The sequence below is a fragment of the Rhinolophus sinicus genome, linkage group LG05, assembly GCF_036562045.2.
Source record: "Rhinolophus sinicus isolate RSC01 linkage group LG05, ASM3656204v1, whole genome shotgun sequence".
Taxonomy (NCBI): domain Eukaryota; kingdom Metazoa; phylum Chordata; class Mammalia; order Chiroptera; family Rhinolophidae; genus Rhinolophus; species Rhinolophus sinicus.
The window spans coordinates 181,909,201-181,932,908 of record NC_133755.1 but is presented as its reverse complement, the minus strand read 5'-3'; the positions used below and the strand labels follow the sequence as shown (position 1 = coordinate 181,932,908).

The window sequence follows — 23,708 nt, the reverse complement described above, 5'->3', positions numbered from 1 at the left end:
ACTGCGGCTGTGGAACTTCTGCCTGGCGCTCTGGGACACTCCGGACATTTCGTGCTGGTGGGCAGAGCTGTCCCTGAGCCTGTTAGAAATGTGACATTCTTTGCTGCAGGGGTTTTGTTCTGTTGGGCCGTGCCCCGTCCTGTTCGTGGAGCCGAACTGAAATCAGAACCGCAGTTTTGGAGCGGTCTGCGAAACCCTCCAGCATCCATGAGTTCTTCTGGACTTTGGGAATATCGAGCCCCGAAGCGGTGAGCGCCCAGAGGGCTTCTGCCTTAGGGGTCCCGGAGCGTCAGAAGCTCCGCTCCAGACCCCGGGTCTTAGAGATCCTGAGTTGCCTGGGACCCACCCTTCTTCCTCCTCGGCGCCCCCCTCCCCTCTTTATTCTAAATGCGAAGACTCTGCTAGTCGTAGGCCACAGAGATGACACATCAGACGTTTTATTCCCTCAGTAAAAACACATACAACCCTCCAAAGCCCACGGTCCCAAGACCGAGGTGGCAGGCGGCTCAGGATGGTCCAGTTCGGGTGCCAGGGAAAAGAGGTCATTTTGGTGTCGTTTTCAGGAGGAAACTTCCCTCGCGGGTTGGCCCCCCTGGGTATTTCCTTGCATCCTTGACAACAAAAGAAACCGAAATGCGGACAGTAACGAGGTGCACAGGGCTTCCCGATGGCTGTCTCCATTTGGAAACGGCCCCGGAAGCACGCTCAGCCCTCCCCTGGGGGCGGCAGGCGCCTTCCCTCCGGCTGGCTCTGGGAATGCGGTGGCGGGTGGTCCTCCGCTAGCTAGCGAGGCCCCGACCCTTCCCGCCGCTTCTCTGCAGTTCCGGACCCAGGAGCGCGGGGACAGGAGCCGGGCAGGGAAGAGTTAACGCGAGGCGCGAGTTCCGCGTCCTGACCCGCAGCCCCTTTCTAGGGCACACCGCTGTTCCGAACGGTGTGCCACCCGATGCATTGACTTTTCCCAGAGTCCTGGGCTTGTGAACAGGAAGAAATTGGTAAACTGAGGCTGGAACCACAAGCCCATTACAGTGGTGGGCAGGGGTTCAGCGGCGCACAGCCGACGCTGTGACGCAGAGCTTCTGCCTCCTTTCCCCTTCCAGGGCTCCCGTTTTAGGAGGAATGTTGTTTAAAGGGCCCTACTGAACTACTTCCTGCTCATTGTCACCTTTCCTTCGCTCTCCTCGCGGAGGTTCTCACCAAAAGGTAATAAAGCAGCCGCTCCCCACCCGGCCGGGCGCTGCGGTCCCACAGGGCGGGGAGACGCACCCGAACCCCGCTCCGGAGGGAATACCTTGGCCTAACCCCCCTCCCACTTTCCGCAAAAACAAAGACCAGAAACAGAAGCCAAGAAAACTCTGGGGTCACAGTACACGCGCAGACCTCGTCACCTAAGTCCTGATTTTATAAGGGAAGCGAGAAAACTTCCAAAAAGGGGTCGTTTGGTTGATTTCCGTCTATTTCCCTCTGTGGTCGCGGGACCGATCCATGGGCTTCGCCTTCCAGACAGGTGAGGGCTGCGGGATCGGGGACGCCAGGTGCGCTGACCCATGGTCGTGGGTGTTGGTGGAGCTACCTGAAGTGCTGCGGGGCGAGGGACGGGTCGGGATGGGACACTGCCCGGTGGAGGGCTGGGCCTTCGGAGGCGCGAGACCAGCACGATTTGGGCACCGCAGGCGCGGCGCCCTTAAGCCGGGCTGTGCACGCTGCTCTCTGGCGGGGGACCGAGAACATCCGGCCCAGACGCAGGTGAGCATCGCGGTGCGACTTAAAGGGTGGCACACCTGCGGAGTCCGGGTGTGCTTGGAGAGCGAGGAGGGAATTGGGGAGCATCGTGGGCGGCGGGCAAGCCTTAGAGGACGTGCGGACCGGGCAAGTTCCGGCGCCCGGCTCCTCCCACCACCTCGACCTCCTCCCATCCCGCAAGGTCCGCCCCGCCGCTTTGATGGAGGTGCAAACATTTGGGGGAGGGCGGAGGTGTAGGGACTGGGCCGGGGCGCGCTGGGTGGACCTCCGACTTACATGAAACAGGAGCGCGGGAGCCTATTGTTGGCCCCGGTCCTGCCTAGCCCGCCCTGCGGGTCTGATATGGCCGCTGGCGGCCAATGGACAGCCGCCCCCCCGCACTTCAAAAGGCCCGCGGCCCAATCCGCCGCACCCCCCTTCGCGGCTACCGCTGCTCTATTTATGGGGAGGAGACCGATTTTCTTTCCCCAGAGACCTACTCTAGTCGCTCCTCACGGGAGTTCAAGTGGAATAACCTTCCCCCCACCCCTTCCCCCGACCCCCATCCCCCAGATCGCTGTCCTCGCCCTCCTCCCGGGTCTGTGCTAGGACCTGGTCGCCTTCGCGGGTGTTGGCCCCAGCGGCCCCTCTTTATGGAAGAGTGGCCTCCGACTGGGGTGAAGGTGGCTCTCGGGTAGCGAGTCGGGGCTTGGGGGGCGGTGGGGAGGGGTGGGTGGGAGGATGAGCTCCCCCGGCACCGAGAGCGCGGGGAAGAGCCTGCAGTGCCGAGTGGACCACCTGCTGAGCGCCGTGGAGAGCGAGCTGCAGGCCGGCAGCGAGAAGGGCGACCCCACGGAGCGCGAGCTGCACGTGGGCCTGGAGGAGAGCGAGCTGTGGCTGCGCTTCAAGGAGCTCACCAATGAGATGATCGTGACCAAGAACGGCAGGTGCGTGCGCGGCCTGAGCCCCCCCCTCCGGGCGTGGGTTACGCGCTCGCGCGGGCGGGCAGCCTGGAAAGTTTCTTAACGTCCAACAATTTTTTTTCCTGGTGGAGGTCTTATTGCTCATTTCCACTAGGGCAGGGAACAGACCCTGGCGGTCTCCACCCGTCACCTTTCTGGGGCTTCATTTGGGAAGGTTGGGGAGCAGGGCTCGGAGGAGCAGTCCCAGGGCCCGCGAGCTGCCCGCCCGGCTTAGCTCGGCTCCTCGCCGCCTCTGTCTCTGAGAACCTGGGAGAGTATGGAGGACGCCTGGGGGCCTAGGAGGGCTCTGGGGAGGGGGGAGCTTGGGAGTCCCCGTGCTAAGTTCCCGGGAGGCTCCGCTTTGCCCTGAAACGACAGACGCCTCTGTCCCAGGCTTTCTGCCTCCCGGCTAAGGGTTCAGATCCAGAGTCCTCCTGCTCCGCTCTTTTCTTCCCAGGAGGATGTTCCCGGTGCTGAAGGTGAACGTATCCGGATTGGACCCCAACGCCATGTACTCCTTCCTGCTAGACTTCGTGGCGGCTGACAATCACCGCTGGAAGTACGTGAACGGGGAGTGGGTGCCGGGGGGCAAGCCCGAGCCCCAGGCGCCCAGCTGCGTCTACATCCATCCCGACTCGCCCAACTTCGGGGCGCACTGGATGAAGGCGCCGGTCTCCTTCAGCAAAGTCAAGCTCACCAACAAGCTCAACGGAGGGGGCCAGGTAGGTGTGATGGGGGCGAAAAGGGGCCCGCCCGCCTGCGCCTTCTGCGTGGCGGGGTCTTGGAAGGGTCGCTGCTTGCAGGGGAGATGACGCCTGCCCTAGAGAAAATGCCACAGCCTTCTTCAGTCAAGCCTTCAGTGTTGTTTATAGTAAACTGAGGTCACAGCAGGGCCTGGGGAACGCGGAGAGGGCTCAAGTCTCACCTTGAAGACTCGCAGGTCTCAGGCTTTGGGGAACTCCTGTGTTTTAGCGCTTGACTTCCCTAAGGGGAGAGAAGGTATCACCCTTGATAGTAAACTGTCACGTTAGGGCTTAAACAGCTGCCACATTATTTACTGCGTGAATTCTGAACAAAGTTGTAAATTTGTCTTTTCCTAAAGACCGCTTTACCTGGGGGTTGGTACTGAGCGACCCCGTTCCAGCAGCTGCAAACAAGCTCAGGCATTGAGAGTTGTCCGTAGTGGTTCTGGAAGCCTCAGGGCTTCGTTCTCCCAGCTCAGAGGCTTTCGTGATGCGCACTCGTTGCCTTTAACGGTGTGTAGCGTCTCACACGCCGTTTTCCAAACTACAGTCCTGGGAAGCGGCACCTGATGGGACCCCACCAACTCCAGCAGGAGCGATAGGAATTTCTGCCTCTTGGGTGCATTTTTCTCAGCTGCAGGGCCAATGGATGTTCTGTGAGCCTAACTGGGACCTTGGTGGTCGCCCCCCCCCACGTGTCTATGTCTCCCTCAGATTATGCTGAACTCCTTGCATAAGTATGAGCCCCGAATCCACATCGTGAGAGTTGGGGGTCCCCAGCGCATGATCGCCAGCCACTGCTTCCCGGAGACCCAGTTCATCGCTGTGACCGCTTATCAGAATGAGGAGGTGAGGGGGGCGGAGGCAGCGTTCCCAGCGTGCTGTCCCCTTGGAGATTCCTGCCAGTGGGGACACGTGTGATTAGCGCACTTCAGGCTGAAAATTAATGCCTTTTCAAATAATTTAGCATAAGTATAAAACTAGAACAGAGGGGAGGAAAGTTTACAATAAGTTCTCATGCAAGCATTTTCCCCTTTTCATTCTCTGTAAAAGTGTCTAAACCCAGAAGCATCTATTAAATGCTCAAATTGAAAAGATGAGTGAAACTTAGGTAAAGAACTGTGAGGATTTCTTGAGAACAAGACTTGTGTGAGAGAGGGGCATCTTATTCTGGAAATCTTCCCAAGAGGGTGGGTGGGCAGCCTTCCACCCGAGCAGTCGGGAGGTCTTCATTGGAAACAAAATGCTGCTTAATGCCTGGAAATCTCTGTCTTACATCCAGATTCAGTGTCTTGTGAATTCCACTTAGCAAATCAGCAATGAAGACCTTTTCATCAATGTGCGATTCTTCATGACCTAGTACAATTTCTCAGCCACTTCAGACCCAAATGGGAAAATATACCCTGGAAGAAGTCTGATTTATATTTGAATTTTTAAAAGAGTACTGGTGCTTCCCAATTTCTTGGTGCCAAGTTAAATCCCCTGGCTATGAGCAATACACTAATGTGACTTTTTTTGTTTTTTCAGATCACAGCTCTTAAAATTAAATACAATCCATTCGCAAAAGCTTTCCTTGATGCAAAGGAAAGGTGAGAGCATTCTAACTATGCCCTTTGGGCAGAGAAGTGTGCAGAAAGATGAAATATTGCTGTCAATTCTATTTTCTGAATGTTCTCCTGCTTGACAGTTCTATACACTTTTTTGACAGAAGCGATCACAAAGAGATGATGGAAGAACCCGGAGACAGCCAGCAGTCTGGGTACCCCCAATGTACGGTTCGTTGTGCTGTGCCTGATGTACCCGTTTCGGGACTGGATGGTTGAGTTGGGCACAGCAGACTTGGGCTTCTGGGTGTGGTTGGGGGCAGACTCGCCGCTTTGCTGTGCAAGGCGCAGCGTGCCATTGCATGCTGAAGTCTTCAGCCTCTGCTCTCTCCGGACTTGTGGGTGCTCGTCCGGCTAGAAGTTGGGGCCGAGTTACCTGGGCTCTTTGGTTTTGCTCTGAGGCAGCTCCAGCCATGGCTGGGCCAGGTCACCGAGACCTTGGAGGGAGTTTAGACTCTGCCGTGTTGGGCAGGAGGAGGACCCGCTCTCTATACCCACTTTGAGGTGGTTTCTGTTTTTGTTATTGATTGAGAACGGAAGGAGCATCTTTGGGGAGATGCTTATGAAAAAAATGTATTTTTTCCCTTCGCCAGCTTTAGTTCTAGGGATGGTGCATTAACACATGCTGGTTTGGGTGGAAACAGTGGCTCGTGGGATGGGCAGACTCTGGTTTAAGTCCAGGTTCCTTTAGGAGTTCTGTGAGCCAGAGCCAAGGTTTGCAGGCCCAGATGGTGGCATCCAGTAGGAGAAAACGCTGTGTCTCCTCTCCTCACAGGGCAGGCTCAGAGAGTTTAAATAACTGATACTGTCAGGAGAGAAAAGCTAGTGTTTGCTTGTCCCCTCAGGAGGCCGGATGAACCAGCAGGGCACACTCCTGTCGTGTTCTGGGCTGTTTTCTTTTTTTTAAAAGTCATCTAATAGGTTAATTTATCAATCAGGCCTCCTGAAGTGGCTTGTGGGCCGCATGTGGGAGTGGCATGTAGATAGCTGCTCTGGCAGGGCATGGCCCATGCTTGAGGGGTACATCCGGACTCTTCTTCATTTAAGTGTTGTCGCAAGAGCCGTTTGTAGTTTGGACATTGGAGCCAGAGTAGCTGTCCCCCAGAGGTGGCTTTTCTAAGCTAAAACCAAAACGAACAAAAACTCTATAAACAGACAGACAGCAGAATGGAGAAGTCGGAGTTGTAGAGGACAGTGTTGCAGTGAATTTCTGATCGGTGTGTAGTTGGGAGCATGAACCTGAAACAGAAGGAAAGTGGCAGAAAAGGTGCCCCGGCAGGGACAGTGGCTCCATGGTGTGACGGTGGCTAGTGGGAGGCCTGGGAGGCCGCAGCGATGCGACTTGCATGGCTGGCCCTGTGTGTTTTGCGGGTCTGGCTCTGAATTTTGCCTCCTTTGACGTTTATTCATGCTCAGCAGTTAGGACCTGAAGGCTGATTGGCCTGGGGGAATGGAAAAGCCAACAGAAAACTCCCCTAAGGCCGGGATGATTCTGGGCTGGGTGCGGGTCTGAATGAGAATGGTGGAGGAAGCAGCAGGGTTGGCTGGCTGGGGTCTCCCAGGTTTTCTCAGAACCTTGGTCAACCTGTGGCCTCCAGTGTGAGGCTGATGGCCGACGCCTTCAGACTTGGCCTGGACACTCAGTGTGGACACAATGAACCCCAGTTCATCAGAGACTCCAAGGAAAAGACACAGTTCCCTGGTCTCAGCCCTCCTGTCCTATAAACACAGAGGTCATGAAATGCCAGTTACTCCACATTCTTTTCTCACAGCAGGGGGGTGGCTGATTCCCGGAACCAGCGCACTGTGCCCACCTGCCACCCCCCATCCTCAGTTTGGCGGCCCCCTGTCACTTCCCTCCACGCACAGCTGTGAAAGGTACCCCACCCTGAGGAACCACCGGCCATCACCCTACCCCAGCCCGTACACGCATCGGAACAACTCTCCGAGTAAGTTGTATGTTGAAGTAGCTTGGGGGGTTGGAAGACCACTTTTGGAAAGGGATCTGCTGGGTTCCAGAGGGCAGGATGGGAGAAGCCCTCCAGAACCCACACCCAAGCCTGGCTCTTTCGTGGCTCGAGAGGAGCCATGTCTGGTCTGGGCCACGGTGGGCTCCATCACAGAGAGGTCCTGCCGAGAGACTCTGGATGTTGAGTGTGCGTCAGTCGTTGCTCCAGCTTCCTGGCCCAGAACTGTGGGCAGCTCTAGGCACCCAGGTTTGCACGTTTCTGAGCCTCTGCAAAGTGCTGTGTTGGGTCAGCCAGGCACAGGGATTCCTGGGTGGCCTAGACCTAAGTGGGATTCTCCTAGTGTGGTGCCCAGATCAGCGGTCTCACCGCCGCGCCGCTGGACACTCTCCCGACTTTCTGCGTGTGGGGGGAGGGATCATGGGGGGGCCCAGCCATTTGAATAAGCCCTCAGGTGATGCAGGCCTTGTAACGGCACCCCAGCAGACCCTAAGATCCCCTGCCTGATTTCTGTCTAACCCCCTGTGTGCCTAGACTTCATTTTGTCTGGCTCCAGAAGGAGGGAAAAAGCTAATGAACACCATAAAACAATTAAGCAGTTAAAGCTGATTTGAAATGAAAGGAGCTTATTTGGTAAGGAAATAGCCCTTGGGATGTGTGTAGCCAGAGGCTAGTCTCCAAGGCTAGCAGACCATATTTTACATTTTGCCCTGGAGTAATGGTTTGTAAAGGTCTTTCAGTTCTTGAATCATTGTGTGGGAAAAGGCAGGTTACAGTTTACGTGTTTTTAGTTTAAAATATAATTAATCCCCAGTCAAATGGTTGTAGGATTCCGTTTCCAGAGGGCAGCTGTTGATCTAATGTAGGGGTGTCCAAACTTTTTTCAACCTTTTTCACCAAGGGCTATATGCAGTAAATACACAAACAGCCGGGCCACTACTCGAGGTGAAGTATGTATTGCCTCACCTAGTTTATTTAAGTAAACTAAATATATTTTTGGAATTGGCTGCGGGCCAATTAACAATGGATCATGGGCCACAGTTGGCCCGCGGGCCGCAGTTTGGACACCCCTGATCTAATGATACAGAAAAATCCTGGGCTGACTGGAGTATATTTTCAAATATGTACATCTGGCAATCAGTATTAGCCTTCGATGAGCAACGGAGCCGGCTGGTGGACCATTTTCTCATTTGCTTGCACACATTTTGTTTTCATTAATGTTGAGCTGTAGTATTTCACTGCATTGTGTTGCTCTTGGAAGACGCCATCAATAATGATACTTTCTGGCATCCTGCAGCCTATTCCGACAATTCACCTGCATGTCTGCCCATGCTCCAGTCCCCTGACAACTGGTCCAGCCTTGGAGTGCCCCCCCACACCAGCACGTTGCCCATGTGTGCCAGCACCGGCCCACCTGCGGGTGCCAGGTAACGTCCATCTGGGAAACGATGCAGACGTCCCAAGTACCCCCTGCCTGTGACCGCATGCCAGTTCCACTCACTGGCCTTTATCTGTGGGTGGCTGGGTTTTCACTTGTGACTGGACCATTAGCTAGATATGTGCAGGGGTCTCAGCTTACGTGACCATGCTGAGTCCCTGCCCTGAGTCCCTCCCCTGGTCATGCTCTGGGAGGACCCATGGTTCCCTTGGGCCAATGGGCCTTAAAGGAAGGAAACTAGGGCCCTGTCCTGGCCCTGCCATTACCAGCTCATGTGGTGGACACATCTCTTAAATTCTGAGCCTCATTTCTGCAAAAGACGCTGAATAACCCCGGTGTCAGCCTGTCTTTACAAGATATTGGGGTCAGTAGGTGAATTCTGAAGAAATGTTTCCAGAACCATTTTTGACAGGAGCTATTATTGAGTTACAGAAGTACGTTTGTTGGCTTTTCTGTGGATATAGAATCAAAGTCCTTAGCACATATGCTGGGTAACATAATGATGACTATTTTATTACTTACTCGAAAATTATGTAGAAGGAAATTGGCTTAAAAAATCAAGGTGATTGGCAAATGTATTACATTTCTTCATAGAATTTTTATAATAAAAAACTAACAAAGTTAGAAGTCAATTCTCATTTTCCAATGATGAAATAGGCTCGAAGGTATTAAATGATTGAACAAGTCGTTGGCTCACAGCAGAGCGAGTCTGTACGCAAATTATCTTGCTCTCAAAAGCAATGCACTTTATTGTATATAGAATATCAAAACATGCCTAAGGTTTGAATTCTTCCTGTGTAGGAAATGATCCCTTTGTAATAAGACCTTAACTGTCTACTCTTAAAATAAAGCAGACAATGCACAAACCAGCAAACTTCCAAGGGCTCTGAGGTCACTTAGAATCCTGCCCGTAAATCGGATGACGTGTAGGTTACAAGCTGCTGGCAGTGGGGATCTCACCTGAGGTTTTCAGTACCGTCCTAATTGGGCATCTTGGAGCCTGGTGTTTTTTTCATCTGTAAAATGGGGATAGTAAGGTACCTCGCTTACCTCAGGCATGTGTGTAAGTTCAGGTCCATCTGAACACAGGACATGGCTTGGTAAAGAATGTAGCATAAGGTCTCATTCTTCATTTATAGGCCGACTCTTCTAGAAGAGAGCAATTTTCTCAAAACAATTTTAGAATCATTTAATGCTGTTCAAATCTGTGTTCTTAGACTAGAGGATTGAATATTTATTTCCAACTCCTTTCGTGGATTGGGAAACAGCCTCAAAAGAAGTCCCAGGCCAAGTCTAAAGTGACACATCTGGTCAAGGGCAGAACCAGGATTTGCTTCCGGGTGTCACTCCCAGGCCCCTTTCTTTCTGTCCTGCGTGATGCCAGCTATGAACTGACATCTCAGGACAAAGTGTGGGGAGTGGTGCCTGGGTGGGGTCTCTCCAAGGGCCGCCTTTCACAGGGTCATGTTTCCGGGGGGGTGTTGACACCACCCCGAGGATCCCTGCAGCGGGGGTGGGGGTGCTAGTCGACACAGATGCTTCAGCTCAGGCCAGGAACCCTTTGATTCCGGCTGTCTGGGAATGTCGAATGCTGAACAAGAATGCAACGCTACCAGCCCAGGTCTTTGTAGCAAAACCTAACGGCACTGGGCCAGGGGCTACGCCCATGCAAATAACCTGGAGTCTGTTCCCAGGGTTTCCGTTCTCCTTAACAGACAGGCCAGTGTCTTACACACCCATGAGTCGTGTAATATGGGGAAATGACCTGTTTGGAAGATGCCATATACCCCGGTTCTCAGGGAGTTTTGGTGTTTGGTGCCCGTAGTGCAGCTGGTCCGGGGCCCCCCTGGTTTCAGGCCTCTGACTTGTCTGCTTCTCCCCTTTTCCATTCCAGCCAGTACCCCAGCCTGTGGTCTGTGAGCAATGGCACGGTCTCGCCCGGTGCTCCCCCAGCAGGCGTGTCCAGCGGGCTGGGTGCCCAGCTCTTCCGGGGGCCGTCCGCGCACACTGCACCCCTCGCCCACCCAGCCTCGGCTGCCTTGTCCTCAGGTTCCCCGCTGTATGACGGGGCCGCCACGGCCACAGACACTGCTGACACCCAGTACGACGCCTCGGCCCAGGCCCGTCTCATGGCCTCATGGACGCCCGTGTCTCCACCCTCCATGTGAATCACACCACGTCTTGACATGCACTGACTCCTCTGTCGTGGCAGCAAGTGTTGATTCCAGTGATCTAGGTACCCAGTGGCAGCCTCGTGGGTCAGGGGAAGGAGTTGGGCTTTATTACCTCCGTTCCTTCATCAGAGGAGAATAATGACCAAGAGGCCCCCCTCCCACCTGGCATCGGCCATGGCCTGTGGTCTGGGTCATTTATGTGCTGCAGGGGAATTCAAGTGTGCAGGCAGGTGGTTGGCTTCCATCGCCACGATTCACAGCAAGACTGATTTGCTAGGGTCCAGAAACCTTTGCTTGTTTCTCATACAGCACATAGACGACTTGGGGACATCAGAACCTGTAAACTCCTCTGGTCCTGCTTTAGCGAGATAAAAGCACACGTTTGATTCCCTTCCTTGTTGCTTTCAAGTAGTTTTCAGGAAAAAAACTATGACAACTGTGGCAGCTGTCATAGTTGAGCTGGGCTGCGGAGCACAGATGATACAGTTGGAGACAGCAGATTTTAGTTGAAACATAAAGCTCACTAGAAAGGGTCTATTTTGAGCGTAGGTAGCTAATCTCTTGTATGGTTAAACTTGCAACTGTTTATGTTGTTCTTTTGACAAAGTAGCCAAAGACAATCAGCAGGAAGCATTTTCTGCAAAATAAAGGCAATATGCAAAATTTGGTGGGTGTCGTGGTTATTCAAATCCTTGCTTTTTGGGTAAGATTCTGCTGTTATAGCTGGTGGTGAAGACCTTGTCCTAAAGAAACATTTCTACCAGCTATGAACTGTAATATTTTATCTAGTCAGTTGCAGAACTGGAAGTGAAATATGCATATATTTACTCCATGCTAAATGCTACAAAAATGCAAAAGATGCTAAATGATTTTCAAGAGATTGAAACAGCCAACACAATCATGGAAGAAGGTGGGTAACGACAGATTGGAGAACATGCTCCATAAGAAAGGTTAACGTGCTCCATGAAAAAGGCTCTCGGGGTGGCCACTGCCAGACATGCCATGCGTTGCTGAGCCTTCCACTTTTCAATCAGCATTGTTTATCGTGTCTATCCTTAACACTCATGCTTGAAATCCTGCTTAATATGGGTTGTCCACCTGAGTCAAGTGAAAGTACGTAACATGAGCCTACAAAAAGTTGGTTTATAGATGTACGATGTAGTGGCCACAGTCCTTTGCAGGATATGGCATTTGTAAATAACCTTTCCTGCTGGTGTCCCCAGCAGAGAACCAGAACCCCACTTGTGCTTGATTGGGGCAATTTCTCCACCTAGTGGCAGAATCCTTAATTTGATCTTAGTTCCAGCTTGATGTTCCGAACGGGGACACTGAGTCCCAGGGTCCTTCCTCCAGGGGCTTTCACTCTGGTTGGGGGACCGTTTCTACACGTAGAAGATGGACAGGGTCTTGGCATGTTTGAGTTTCTGAAGTTGACCCAGAGTTCAAATTCAAGGTATTAGTATTGTAATAAACCAAACTGTCTCCAGTTATGTAGTGGGGCCCTGATACGGTGAAAAAGCATGTGATTGGTACAAAAGACCCACACTTGAGATCACCTTTGCCTCACTTGCTGTGGGACCCCAGGGGAACCAGTTCTGTACTCCAGAAATTCAAGTTCCTTATATGTAAATATGGAGAAAAGAAATCCTTTATCAGGATTGTTGTGAGAAATAAAAGCCAGAAGGCAGAAAAAGAGGAAAAGTGAACAAAGGGGGCCATTGGAAAACAAAGAACAAGATGGTAATTTTGAACTTAGTCATATGAATACTCATAGTGAATGCAAACAATGTGAGGCATAGATTGTCAGATTTGTTTAAAAAAGATGCACGGACCTAACTATTTGCTCCCTACAGCAAATGTACTTTACATATAAAGACACAATAGGTTAAAAGTAAAGTGATGGGAAAAGATACACCATGCTGACACCGGTCAGAACAAAGCTGGAGTGTCTGTCACCAGTGGACGAACTAGGTTTCAGAGCACAGAGCAGCTAGGAATAGACGGCACAGGCAAGGAGAACGGTGGGGTGGGTGGGGAGCCGGCATCAGGATGCAGGGTGTCCTCTCCCCCAGGGAAGAAGGGCCGGGCAGCTCCCAGGGGGTGGCACTGCCAGGCATCGTCATGCATCACTGAGTTCTCCACTTTTCAAGCAGGACTGTTTATTGTGACTATCTTGTATGTAGCGTGTGGGGACACTCTACATTTCACAGGATTCTGGATCCCAACGAGCCGCTTCCAGACTTGGTGTACGCGTACGTCACGTGACTCTGGGTTCTGGATTCTGAGCCTGGTGCTGGGGTGAACTGGCTCTAAGAGGCTGACTGTGAGAGCTGCCATTGTCCCCAGTTCTTCGTTTCTCCTGTATCCGTGGCCTCCACCACATAGCTTTTCAGCTACATCCCCAAAAGGTAGAGTCTCCTTCCCAGAAGTTAATACAACCAAAAGATGGCGACATTTCAATGATCAGAGACAGGAAATCAATCTCAGAAAGATCTGATCATGCCATTGTCCTACTGAGCGGTCGTCTAACGCAAGATATACCTCCCTGTGTTTCAGTGTTGGGGCCCCACAACCAACCGCTGCACACTGACCCAACAGCTCTTTTCTGCCCGAAACTCAAGAGCTAAGACTGAAGTGGGCCTCCTGATAGGTCACTGCCTGGGTGTAGGCAGCCATCAGAGTTGCCTAGAAAACCATCTGCCTTTCTTTGAGTGACAGTAGCCAGCCTTTTTTGATCACCCCCTCTGCATGCTGGCACCCCATCCTCCACTGACACACACAACTACTTTGTCCCTTTCTTCCACACCTAATCAATGTGATGCCCAAGGAGTGCCCGCTCTGGAGACATCTGTGATGTGTCACCTGTGCCCTGGGCAGATCATGACTTAGGAGTGGCCAGCAGGCCCTTGGCTCCCACCTGCGATCCTCAAGCATCCTTTCTCATTAAACAGGAAGTGGCTTTCAGGTTCCTCTCTCCTTAGTCCTCATTTGCATAGGTTTGGGGCTGTGGAGGGTCTCATGTCTTAATAGTAGGTAACTTTTGAACCTGGAAGACCAAATCCATCTGTTTAGGACCTTATTTCAGAAAAGACTTTATTCTGATATTTCTTGTCTCTTTCTCAGAAGGAGTGAATAATCCATTCCTAAAGCATGCGACAATCACTTTGGTGGATGCCCTCTCTTACCCTGTTTTAAGAACAAAGCCTACACTTTCTCCTGAGTAGAGGGACTGCAGGCCCTGGTCCTAAGGTGTCCTATCGACGTCTGTACCAACGTCTTGCTGTTTTTCAGCCTCTACATACCAGCGACTGCGTGGTTAGAGTATGTCATCTAGACACGGACTTCATGTGCCAAGTACCTAGTGAGTTTTATATTGACTACTATGTCGCCCCATTTTGTAGAACTTAATTTAATCCTTACGCTGTTTTCATCGGTTTTTGATGTGATAACGCCATGTAAAAATCAACCTCCAAATGGCAGGGGCTCACAAAAGCCAATCTCGTTTCTCCTCACATCGCATGTCCCAGCCTCCAGCGAGGGTCTGTGCTCTGCTCCGGGCAGGGAGGCTTCAGTCTGACCCTCGAGTATTTTCTTCAGGACCGGGGTTGAGGGACACACCATGCACCACCTGGTCATACAGTTCTCTCAGTGGGAGATGGGAGCAGCGGGAGATCCATCCAGCAGCACCTTTCTTTATGTCTTCAACCCTCTGCTGTGAACTGGCTTCATCCTCCACCCTCACTGTGGCAGCCAAATCTCGTCTCGCGGTTAAGCAGTATGTCAGTGGGCTGGAACCATACAGCCTGCCCAGGGCGTCCCAAGGGAGAGGGGAGTGACTTCTCAGCAAACAGTAGCGCAGCTTACATAAACACCCACCTTGGAGCCAAACAATTCAGTCTCTGTGCGATAGTAACTTTCCCCACCACAGGTGAACACCATCTTTTAAGTGACAGCTTCATATGACTTTTCATGTGTTTCATACAAAAATATTGTGTTTCACTTCTAGTTAATGCACCTCATGTGTTTGGTAAATGATTTCAAATGTTGTTAAACTATACTATTTTGAAAGTGCTTATAAAAGAAAAGCATATTCCTTTTATGCTTTCCTTCGTTTTAAACCTGTAATTACTATATATCACTGATTTATTAACCTGTGTTAATAAACATTGTCCTTCTTAGAGTAAAATTTGTTTCTAAAAGCAGGGAGCAGAAAGCATTTATAATTACCAAGATATTTATAAGTGTGGATAGCAAAATCCCATAGAAAACAAACAACACAAGCAAAACAAAACACAACAAAACTTAAAGCTAGATACTTGTAGGTGAGAAGGTGAGACGTGCTTTGGGTGCACACGTGACAAGGGGGCTCGGGGGAAATTCTGCTCCCAGGCAGGGAGGCTAGAAGGGCAGCCACACTCGTTTTCTCTGCAGAGTGGCTCTCTCGGGTGAAAGTGGGAATGGAAACTTTCTAGATCCTCACTTCTGCGTATGCGCTTTCCTAAAGCCATCTGCTTGAGCAGGTTCTCGGGGTGGAGGTTCTCCTTCCCGCCCCCTCAGGGTTGCCTTCTTTTCATGAAAAGGAAGGGTTTATTGCCGACTCAGCAGGATCTTCATTGACTCAGGTGTGGAAACCTGTGGACATCAAACGAAAGACAGTTGTTCAATTCCAGGGCATCGTAAACTTTCCCACTCCCCCCACCCCACACCACCGCAAGGCCCATTAAGAATGCACACGGTAGAAGACCCTCACTTCCCAGCACCCGTGCATCCCCCACTTTGGTTCCAGCCACCCACAAAAACAAGCTGGTCTACCTGACCCCCAGTTTGAAGCTCCTGGGCGGTGATCACAGCCATCATTCTGGGATCTTGCTATGTGTCTGCCACTGTTTGAAGTGCTTTGCATGTGTCGATTCACCTCCCAGAAATCTGTCCTCTTTCTGTAGCAAAGGAAGTGGAGATACAAACACGAGCACTGTCTTGTCCCAGCTCGCACAGCGGTAAGTGCCCCTCTCTCCCAGTGAGTAAGTCAGCCGAGCTGCCCTGAACTAGCGCGGGATTTCCATGCGACTGTTTTCATTTTTCAGCAGTTACAAGAAAGGGGACTATGAATGTTCTTGTCCAAGCATTCTCGTTTCTGTCGGGCGTACAACTAGGGATGGAACGGCTGGATCCTAAGGCAAGTGAAAGCTGAACTTTATAAGAAATTCCCAAACATTTCCCCAAAGTGACTGTACTGTTTTAAACTCCCCCAAGTGCAGTATCGAAGTTCTAATTATTCCACTTCTCTGCCAGAGTTTAGTGTGGACAATATTTAGTGTCACTGTTCTGAGTCTAGCAATTTTAGTGGGTGAAATTGTTATCTCATTGTGGTTTTGATTTGCTTTGCCTGAAAACTAATAATGTTAAGTATCTTTTAATATGCCTACTGGCCATTCATATATCTTCTTTTGTGTGTGTTCTGGTTGTTAAGCCCTCTTAAAAATTGGGTTATTTGCCTTCTCACCATCAATTTGTAGAACAAATTGTTCTACCCAATCTGTTGCTTGTCTGTTCATTTTCTCAGTGGTGTCTTTTGACGAGTAGATATTTTACATTATAATTTATCAATTGTTTTCTTTGATGGTGAGTGCTTTTGGTGCCTTGTCCAATACATCTTTACTTACCCAAAGTTGTGATGATGGTCTCCTTTGTTTTCTTCCAGAAGTTTTGTTGTTCTCAGTTCTATGCTTAGATCTACGCTATGGCACACATGATTTTCTGAATATGGAGTGAGGTAGGGAGTCATTTTTCCCCTGTGGGGAAGTCTAGTTGTTCTAGTTACAGTTGTTAAAAGGATGTTCCTTCCCGCATGGGTTGAAAATTAATTGGCCATATATGTATATCTATTCTTGACTTTCTATTTGGTTCCATTGATCTATTTTCCTACCCTTATGCCAGTATTTCACTGTCTCACTTACCATCGCTTTATAATAATTCTTGAATTTAAGGAGTGTAAGATCTCTAACTTTTTTCTTCTTTATCAAAATGTTTATAGCTCTTCTAGATTTCATTGTTTTGCATTTCGAGATAAATTTTAGGAACAGCTTGTCTAATTTTTCAAAAACACCTACTGCAGTTTTTCATTGACTCTCTAGGCCATTTTTCGGATATGCCATGATGACAGTATTGTATCTTTTAGTCCATGAACATGGGACACTTTTCAATTTGTTTAATTTCTCTCAGCAGGGTTTTATAGTTTTCAGGGTAGAGGCACTGCATATTTTTGAGTAGATATGTTCCCAGTAATTTGATATTCTTTTGATGTTGTTATAAAAATATTTACTTTTGCAATTTCACTTTCCAATTGTTGCTAGTACATAGAAATATAATAAATTTTTATACATTAAACTTGTGTGCTGTGACCTTGATAATTTCACTTATTAGTCCTAGTACTTTTTGGGTTTTCTATGTAAATACTTACATTATTTGTAACTTATAAGAGTTTTACTTCTTCTTTGTTAACTTGTATGCCTTTTATGTTGTATTCTTTTTTTATACCTTTTTTTTGTTTTGTTTTGAAGGTGCAGCTCACAGTGGCCCATGCGGGGACTGAACTGGCATCCTTGGTGTTATCAGCACCACGCTCTAACCAACTGAGCTAACTGGTCACTACTATATTTTATTCTTGTGTTAGGTGAGTTGAATGGAAACGTGAATGGGGAAATATTGAATGGAAACAGTAAAATATTGAATGGAAATAGTGAGAGCCAATATCATTGCCATTTCCTCAGTTGTAACGGGAAAGGGCATGTAATATTATCTGTTGGCTTCTATAAGCTGAGGGCATTCCCTTATAGTCTGATCTTTCTGAGTTATTATTATGAAGGCACATCGAATTTTCCAACGCTTACTCCACAACTACTGAGTTGCACGGACAATCATTCCTCTTTCACTTTGTTAATGTGTTGTATTTCTGCTTGGTTTTCAAATGGTACCAACCTTGCATTCCTCAGATAAACACCACGTGGTCATCATGTGCTATACTTTTTATATATCACTGGATTCATTTCATAATATTTTTATAAGGATTTTTGTTAACATATTCCTGAGGGAGATGGATGTAAACATTTTTTTAGTAACATCTTTGTCAGTGTTTGTTATCAGGGTAACATTGCTCTCATAAAATGTTTTGTAAAATGTACCAGTGAGGCCATTTGGCCCTGGAGTTTGTTTTCTCTTTTTAAAAATAACTTTAAAAAAGAGTGAGATTACCTCATTGGTATACCAACTGTCAGCGATAGAAATACAGTGTTATTCCTTGTATAGGCCAGGAATAGGGTTACTGAGTGAATTTCACAGAGGACGCGTCAGTCAGGTAGGCTTGCTGACAGTAACACGCTCACTCCTGGGCACGGTGACAGAAGCCAATGCAGCCAGCTCACCCTTGATGAACAATGCCAAAGAGGAAAGTCAAACAGTAAGGCAATTGTGTTTCACATTTTGCTAGAGGTCTTTGTAACATTTCCAGTGTGGATGTCACAAGCATAGACACCTTTCAGGAAGGAGGTAATTAATAGTGAAAAGGCTACTTAATATTAGCAATGTGCTACCATTCTAAAATTTGGAGAAAATATTTTATTGATTCAAAGATCTCGCTAAGAAGAGAATTGCTATGATTTTTTGTTTAAACAATCAATGTATGATGTAATAGTTACCCTGTCTGGTAATCTTCTTCTTTTCCTTCAGACCCGGGGTTCCATCTGGGAACTTTCTTTTAGCATTTCTTGTAGGGTGGGTTTGCTGGATATGAAAGCTGTCAGTTTTTGTCAGAGACTATCATTATTTCACTTCCAATTTTGAGCAATATTTTCACGGGGTATAGAATTTTAGTTTTTTTTGTGTGAATTTATTTTATTTTATTTATTTATTTATTTATTTATTTTTTTGGTCATTTTCTTGTCTTCTAGCCTCCACTTTCCTGGTGAGAAGGCAGGTGTCATTCACAACGTTATCCCTCTCTCTATATTATATACAATATATCTTTTCCTCTTTGATGCTTTAAAGATCTGTTGTTTACATTTTGTTTTCAGCAGTTTTACTATAATGTTCTTAGGTTTATTTTCTTTGTATTTATCTTGCCTAGAGTTTGCTGATGATTTTGTATCTGTGGGTTCGTGCTTTTCACCAATGTTGGAAAGTTGTTAGCCATTATCCCTTGATATGACTCCTCTGCTGCGTTATACTTGATCTTCCCTTCCTCTGGGACTCCAATTACGCGTATGTTAGAGTGTTTGATGTGGTCCCACAAATTTTGGATGCTCCCATCTGAGCTCTCCTCCACTTCTTTTTTCTTTTTGTTTTTATTCAGTTTTGATTCTTTTCATTGACCTACCTTCAATTTATCAATTTTTTTCCTTTTGCAGCATCCAATCAGTTATTAAGCCCATCTAATCAAGTGTTTATTTTTGAAATCATTTTTTCCTGGCATTTACAGTTGGTTTTAATTTCTAGTGTGTATGTGTCTGCTGAATTTTGCCATCTCTCTACACACGCTGTCTATTTTTTCCCACTGGCTACCTTACTATTTTTAACGTAGCCATTTAAAAGTCTCTGATTCCAAAATTTGAGTCTATTGGCAATTTCCTTTTTATTACTGTGGGTCACTTTCCCTTACTTTTTTACATGCCTTGTAATTTTTTGCTGGATATTCTTTGCTGGATATTTTTTGCTGGATATTCTTGTAGAAAATAATAGTAGGGACTGAAGTAAATGATATTTACCTCCAGAGGCGAGTACCTCACTCTGCGAGGCTGAAGTGAGGGTCAGTCTGTTGGCTCCAAGCTGAGCGAGGGTGGGTCTTGTTGTATGTTCTTCGATGGATTTACTGCTGCTGGCTCACATATTCTGACGCTGGATCAGCAGAGCCTGGAATTTGAACCCTGGCATGGCCCCAGGCCTGTGGGAGCCACTGCTCCCCACTCTCTGAGGACCCAGAATGACTAGAAAGGGCCTCTCACATCTGTTGCTCTCTTACCTCTTGCCTTCTGAGAGTGCTTCCCTGTACTCGGATGAGACCCCACGCCTCCCTGCGTGCCCTGCAGCTCTCACCCCCATTTCCGGCTTTCACCCTGGAGAACGGTTGGAGGTTGTATGCAGAACTATCTGTGACTCAGGCTTCGCAGGGTTCTGACTAGTCACCCCTGCGCACACGCACATGCGGAAACCTGGCTCGCCGTTCCTCACCCAGGGAACCGTCACGCAGTCTTGTTGTTCTGCCATGCTGGGTGTCCCCCCTCCCAGGCTTGTCACTTTCTAGAGTGGAGTTCATTTACACATCTCTGTGTTTTCAGAAATCTGAATAAATGCTGTGACTTTGTAGCTTATCTCCTTCTCTTTCCTGTCGACATCAGTGATCTCAGGCAACGTGTTTTTTATTAAAACCAGAAACAAAAATTCCTCTGATATGTTGCTCGTCTATCAAATGCTTTCCTTTGTCTTTCCTCTGATTTTTTTTTATTTTTCTTACAATTTGTATGTCTAGATACTGCGTTGGTTCTTTTTTCATTCTTGTCTTTTTTTTTCTTTAAAGATTTTATTGGGGAAGGGGAACAGGACTTTATTGGGGAACAGTGTGTACTTCCAGGTCAAGTTGTTGTCCTTTCAATTGTAGTTGTGGAGGGCGCAGCTCAGCTCCAGGTCTAGTTGCCATTGTTAGTTGCAAGGGGGCACAGCCCACCATCCCTTGCGGGAGTCGAACCGGCAACCTTGTGGTTGCGAGGACAGGCTCCAACCAACTGAGCCATCCGGGAGCTCAGCAGCAGCTCAGCTTAAGGTGCCGTGTTCAATCTCGATTGTACTTTGGGAGTCTCAGCATGGTGATCGTTCTGCACACAAAGGCGTCTGCAGGGCTGGCTTTAGTGCATGTGGAATCCTTGTCACATCAGAATGAGAGTGCGCTCTGGACCGATGCAGCCACGTTGGGTGGGCAGCATGAGTGCAAGCTGATTTCAGCCCCAGCTGTCCCTGTCTGGGCACACGGCGTGCCCTGCCCCATTCTATCCAGTACCCGCCTCACCTGGAGGCCCCTCCATGTCTTCAGTCACAAAAATCTGGGGCAACCGCCATTTGCCCAGCGTCACATCTCTGGCTGAATAAAGAAGCTTTTCACTGGAGCTGCTCCTGCCTGGGGGCCCCCAGTTGCCCTGCAAGCCTTGCAGTGCCAGCGATCAAAGAGGACTGGTCTGTTTGGGAAAAACAGGGCCTCACTTTTTATGACCCTCTGTAAGGGGCGCCCCAAGCCTCTCTGTTTGCTTCTCAAGGATTAATAGAGATTTTAGTGAAATGGGTTTTTGTAACTTGGAACAGCCTTGCAACTCTCTTCTCCCTCGGGTACAGACACTGGGATGATAAAGGTGTAGAGAGAGACACCCACTACAACATGTAAAAATGACTCTTTTCCTCCAACAACTAACACCTCCTTCCTGGGACAAGCCTGTCACACCTGCTCTCCAGCCTTCGTGCTGGAGCCAGGTGGGTCCCACCAATGTCTGCTGCTGTATACTGCCTGTTTAACTAATTTTTAAAAAGTATTGTAAAAAGTGTCGAGCAAGTCAGCTCTACTAGGTCATTGGCTAGACAGGCCCCATGTGTGTATGTGCAATTAGGTGTAATATAGTATGTCAGTCCAAGGTCGTGGGCACTCCTGTCTCCAAAATCTACCGAAAGCTGCTTGCACCTGGGGAGCGTGTCCTATGCCTACCTGCCTCTCACTCTTGATATTTCTACACAGCCCATCAAAATTCCATGTCCACAGCTATTAACAATCACTTGTAATTTACTTAATGGCTCCTGCTTTACCTACATGGGGTCTGAGGCTCGGATCAGAATTGTCTTTATTTACATTCAAGTGTGTTATGAGCTTTGCAAATACGACTGGGCACAGTTGGGCTTCCTTGGCCTTATATGATAAACTGGCGAGGGGTGGTCCAAGATTTATAGAAAAACAGACTCTTTTCTCTTTCCGCTCCATGATCTTTGCCATGTTGGATTTAATCCTTAGGTTTGCACCTTGGCAGAGGGCTGCTATATTTCCAGCCTTCCAGTACATATTTTAAGCAGAAGAAAAAGGCAGGAAAAGCAACAGTGACCAGTTGTCTATGTTGCATTGGCCAGAACTATGTCATGTGGCTGCTTCCAGCTCCATGGGAATCACAGGCTTGCTCTGAAGACGCCACACACGAGACTAGTGTGGCCTTGTTTCTTCCCGGGGGGATGCATTGCCTCATTCTCTGACTGCAGGCAGCATCTCCATCCAAGTTCTTTCTTGCGTGCGCTGTTCTTAGAGGCTAAGTGTGGGAAATGAATGCCATTTCTCACCTACACAGGAGAATTTTCTCATCAGGAAAAACACATAGTTCAGACAGCACTGAGGAAAATTCCTTGGGTCTGAGTGAGTGATGGAACATGGACTGGAAAACAGGAGGCCATGTGTATTCTAATTAAATGGTACATGTTTTTGAAGAAAGTGGCACATATTCATAGTATCTAAAGGATTTATTTATTTATTTTCTAAAGGATTCATTTTTGACATAGATAATTAACTATGGTTGAATCATGACTTATATTTGACTTCTTTATAAAATGTTTCTTCTAATAACTACAATTGGCATGCACATGACTTCTTTTAAACATTTACTTTCGTATTAGGGAAAACTTACTCAAATCATCCGTGAAATGGGTATGAGACATGCTGTGTTCAACCCTAATATGCAGGGGCTGGATGACCCCTGCTCACGGCAGTCCTGGCTGTGAGAACATTCCCTCCAGATGAGGCCATCAGAACCCACGTGTGTTCTTGGATGCCTGGTTACTCGTGAAGGTAAACAGGCCTGACCCGAGGGCTCCTAGGGCAAATAGTGGGTCCAGTGACTTGCAAGAGTCACTGTACACAAGTTAATACTGGTCCTCTTGTTCTGCCACCTTCTTCTGGGTGCTTTACTAGGTCAAAGGAAAACCTTACAATTGTGAAGTGATGGAGGTGGAGGTGGAGATGCAGAGAGAGGGGAGATGAGCTGGGGCGCAGGGTGTGGGACAGATGCCCCCGCAGCACCGAGGGTCTCAAGCCTGTCCTTTCATGTGCTTTTTGGTTTTACTGGCAGGTGTAAATGGTAAGCAAAGTCCCAAGGGTAACAGTCAACATATGTATGTATTACCCTCAACATTTCACATATCTTGGTGTATTTGGGAGAAGCCAAATAATGTGGCTGTTACGAATGTGGGTTGCAGTACCTGCTTGGGGTTAGACTCATGCCCATCCGATTCCAAAGCTGATGATCGTTGGTTGTGCTAGGCTGTCCGTCTTCTAAGTATAAAGCATAGTGGCAGGTAAAGAATTAATAATATCAAGCTCACAGTGTAATAGGATGGTGTGGGGACAGAGTCCCAGAAAGCGGTTTCCAGGCTCTCGGCCTCGCATGGGGAGGTGCTGGCTCCGGTGGTGGTTGACCATTGGCTGTAGCTGGTTGGCCAATTGGTTGCTGATGTAACTGCCATGACTGCGTTGGTTGGTTGGTTGATTGGCAGGCAGAAAAGGGGACGGTGGATTGCGGATCGTGTGGATCCTACTTCCTGTGTTTCGCCTGGCTGCCAGCAAGAATATAGTGGTGTGACTCACCTATCTGTGGCTCCGTGGGTGTTCCTTTTTGGCCTCACCATATCCTGCATTCTTATGTGGGGAGTGGGAGCTGAGACCCCGCGTGACACCCTGCATGACACGGTGCAGCGAGCAGGGTTTGGTGTCGGCCGAAACTCTCCGTAAGGTAATGGAGCAGTTTATATGTATGAAAGGTCAGTTTCAGAAGGCCCGGGAGGAGCTGCACCAGGAACGGGAGGTGCGGTCTGCCTGGGAGACTCGAGCCTCCAGATGGCACGCCACCCTGTTGGCCGTGGAGGGCGTTGCGTTCATTTTGGTGATCTGCTGCGGCCTTAAGCTCCGAGAGTTGTGGACATCTGCCGTGGAGGCCTCCACCCACTCAGACACCTGCCACGGTGAGCAAGATTCCGACCAGGTAGGAATGGAGTCTGACTCTGGGCAGGAGGACGTGTGGCCCCCACACAGTG

General features: G+C 48.8%; 1 protein-coding gene across 1 annotated transcript; it reads left to right on the top strand.

Annotated features, from left to right (window-relative positions):
* The first annotated feature begins 2,463 nt into the window (after window positions 1-2,463).
* Window positions 2,464-11,135, top strand: TBXT (T-box transcription factor T). The gene is made up of 8 exons (XM_019712389.2): window positions 2,464-2,669; window positions 3,142-3,406; window positions 4,142-4,276; window positions 4,955-5,016; window positions 5,136-5,197; window positions 6,804-6,980; window positions 8,296-8,425; window positions 10,331-11,135. The coding sequence occupies exons 1-8, from the start codon at window positions 2,464-2,466 to the stop codon at window positions 10,602-10,604; spliced, it is 1,311 nt and encodes a 436-aa protein (XP_019567948.1). The 3' UTR covers window positions 10,605-11,135.
* Window positions 11,136-23,708: the final 12,573 nt, after the last annotated feature.

What these genes read in the sequence shown, in the direction of transcription:
- TBXT (XM_019712389.2), top strand. Translation starts at nt 2,464, where the DNA reads ATGAGCTCCCCCGGCACCGAGAGCGCGGGGAAGAGCCTGCAGTGCCGA. An exon ending in TTCCTTGATGCAAAGGAAAG is followed by an intron (nt 5,017 to 5,135) that starts GTGAGAGCATTC and finishes CTTTTTTGACAG; the next exon opens with AAGCGATCACAAAGAGATGA. An exon ending in GCATCGGAACAACTCTCCGA is followed by an intron (nt 6,981 to 8,295) that starts GTAAGTTGTATG and finishes GGCATCCTGCAG; the next exon opens with CCTATTCCGACAATTCACCT.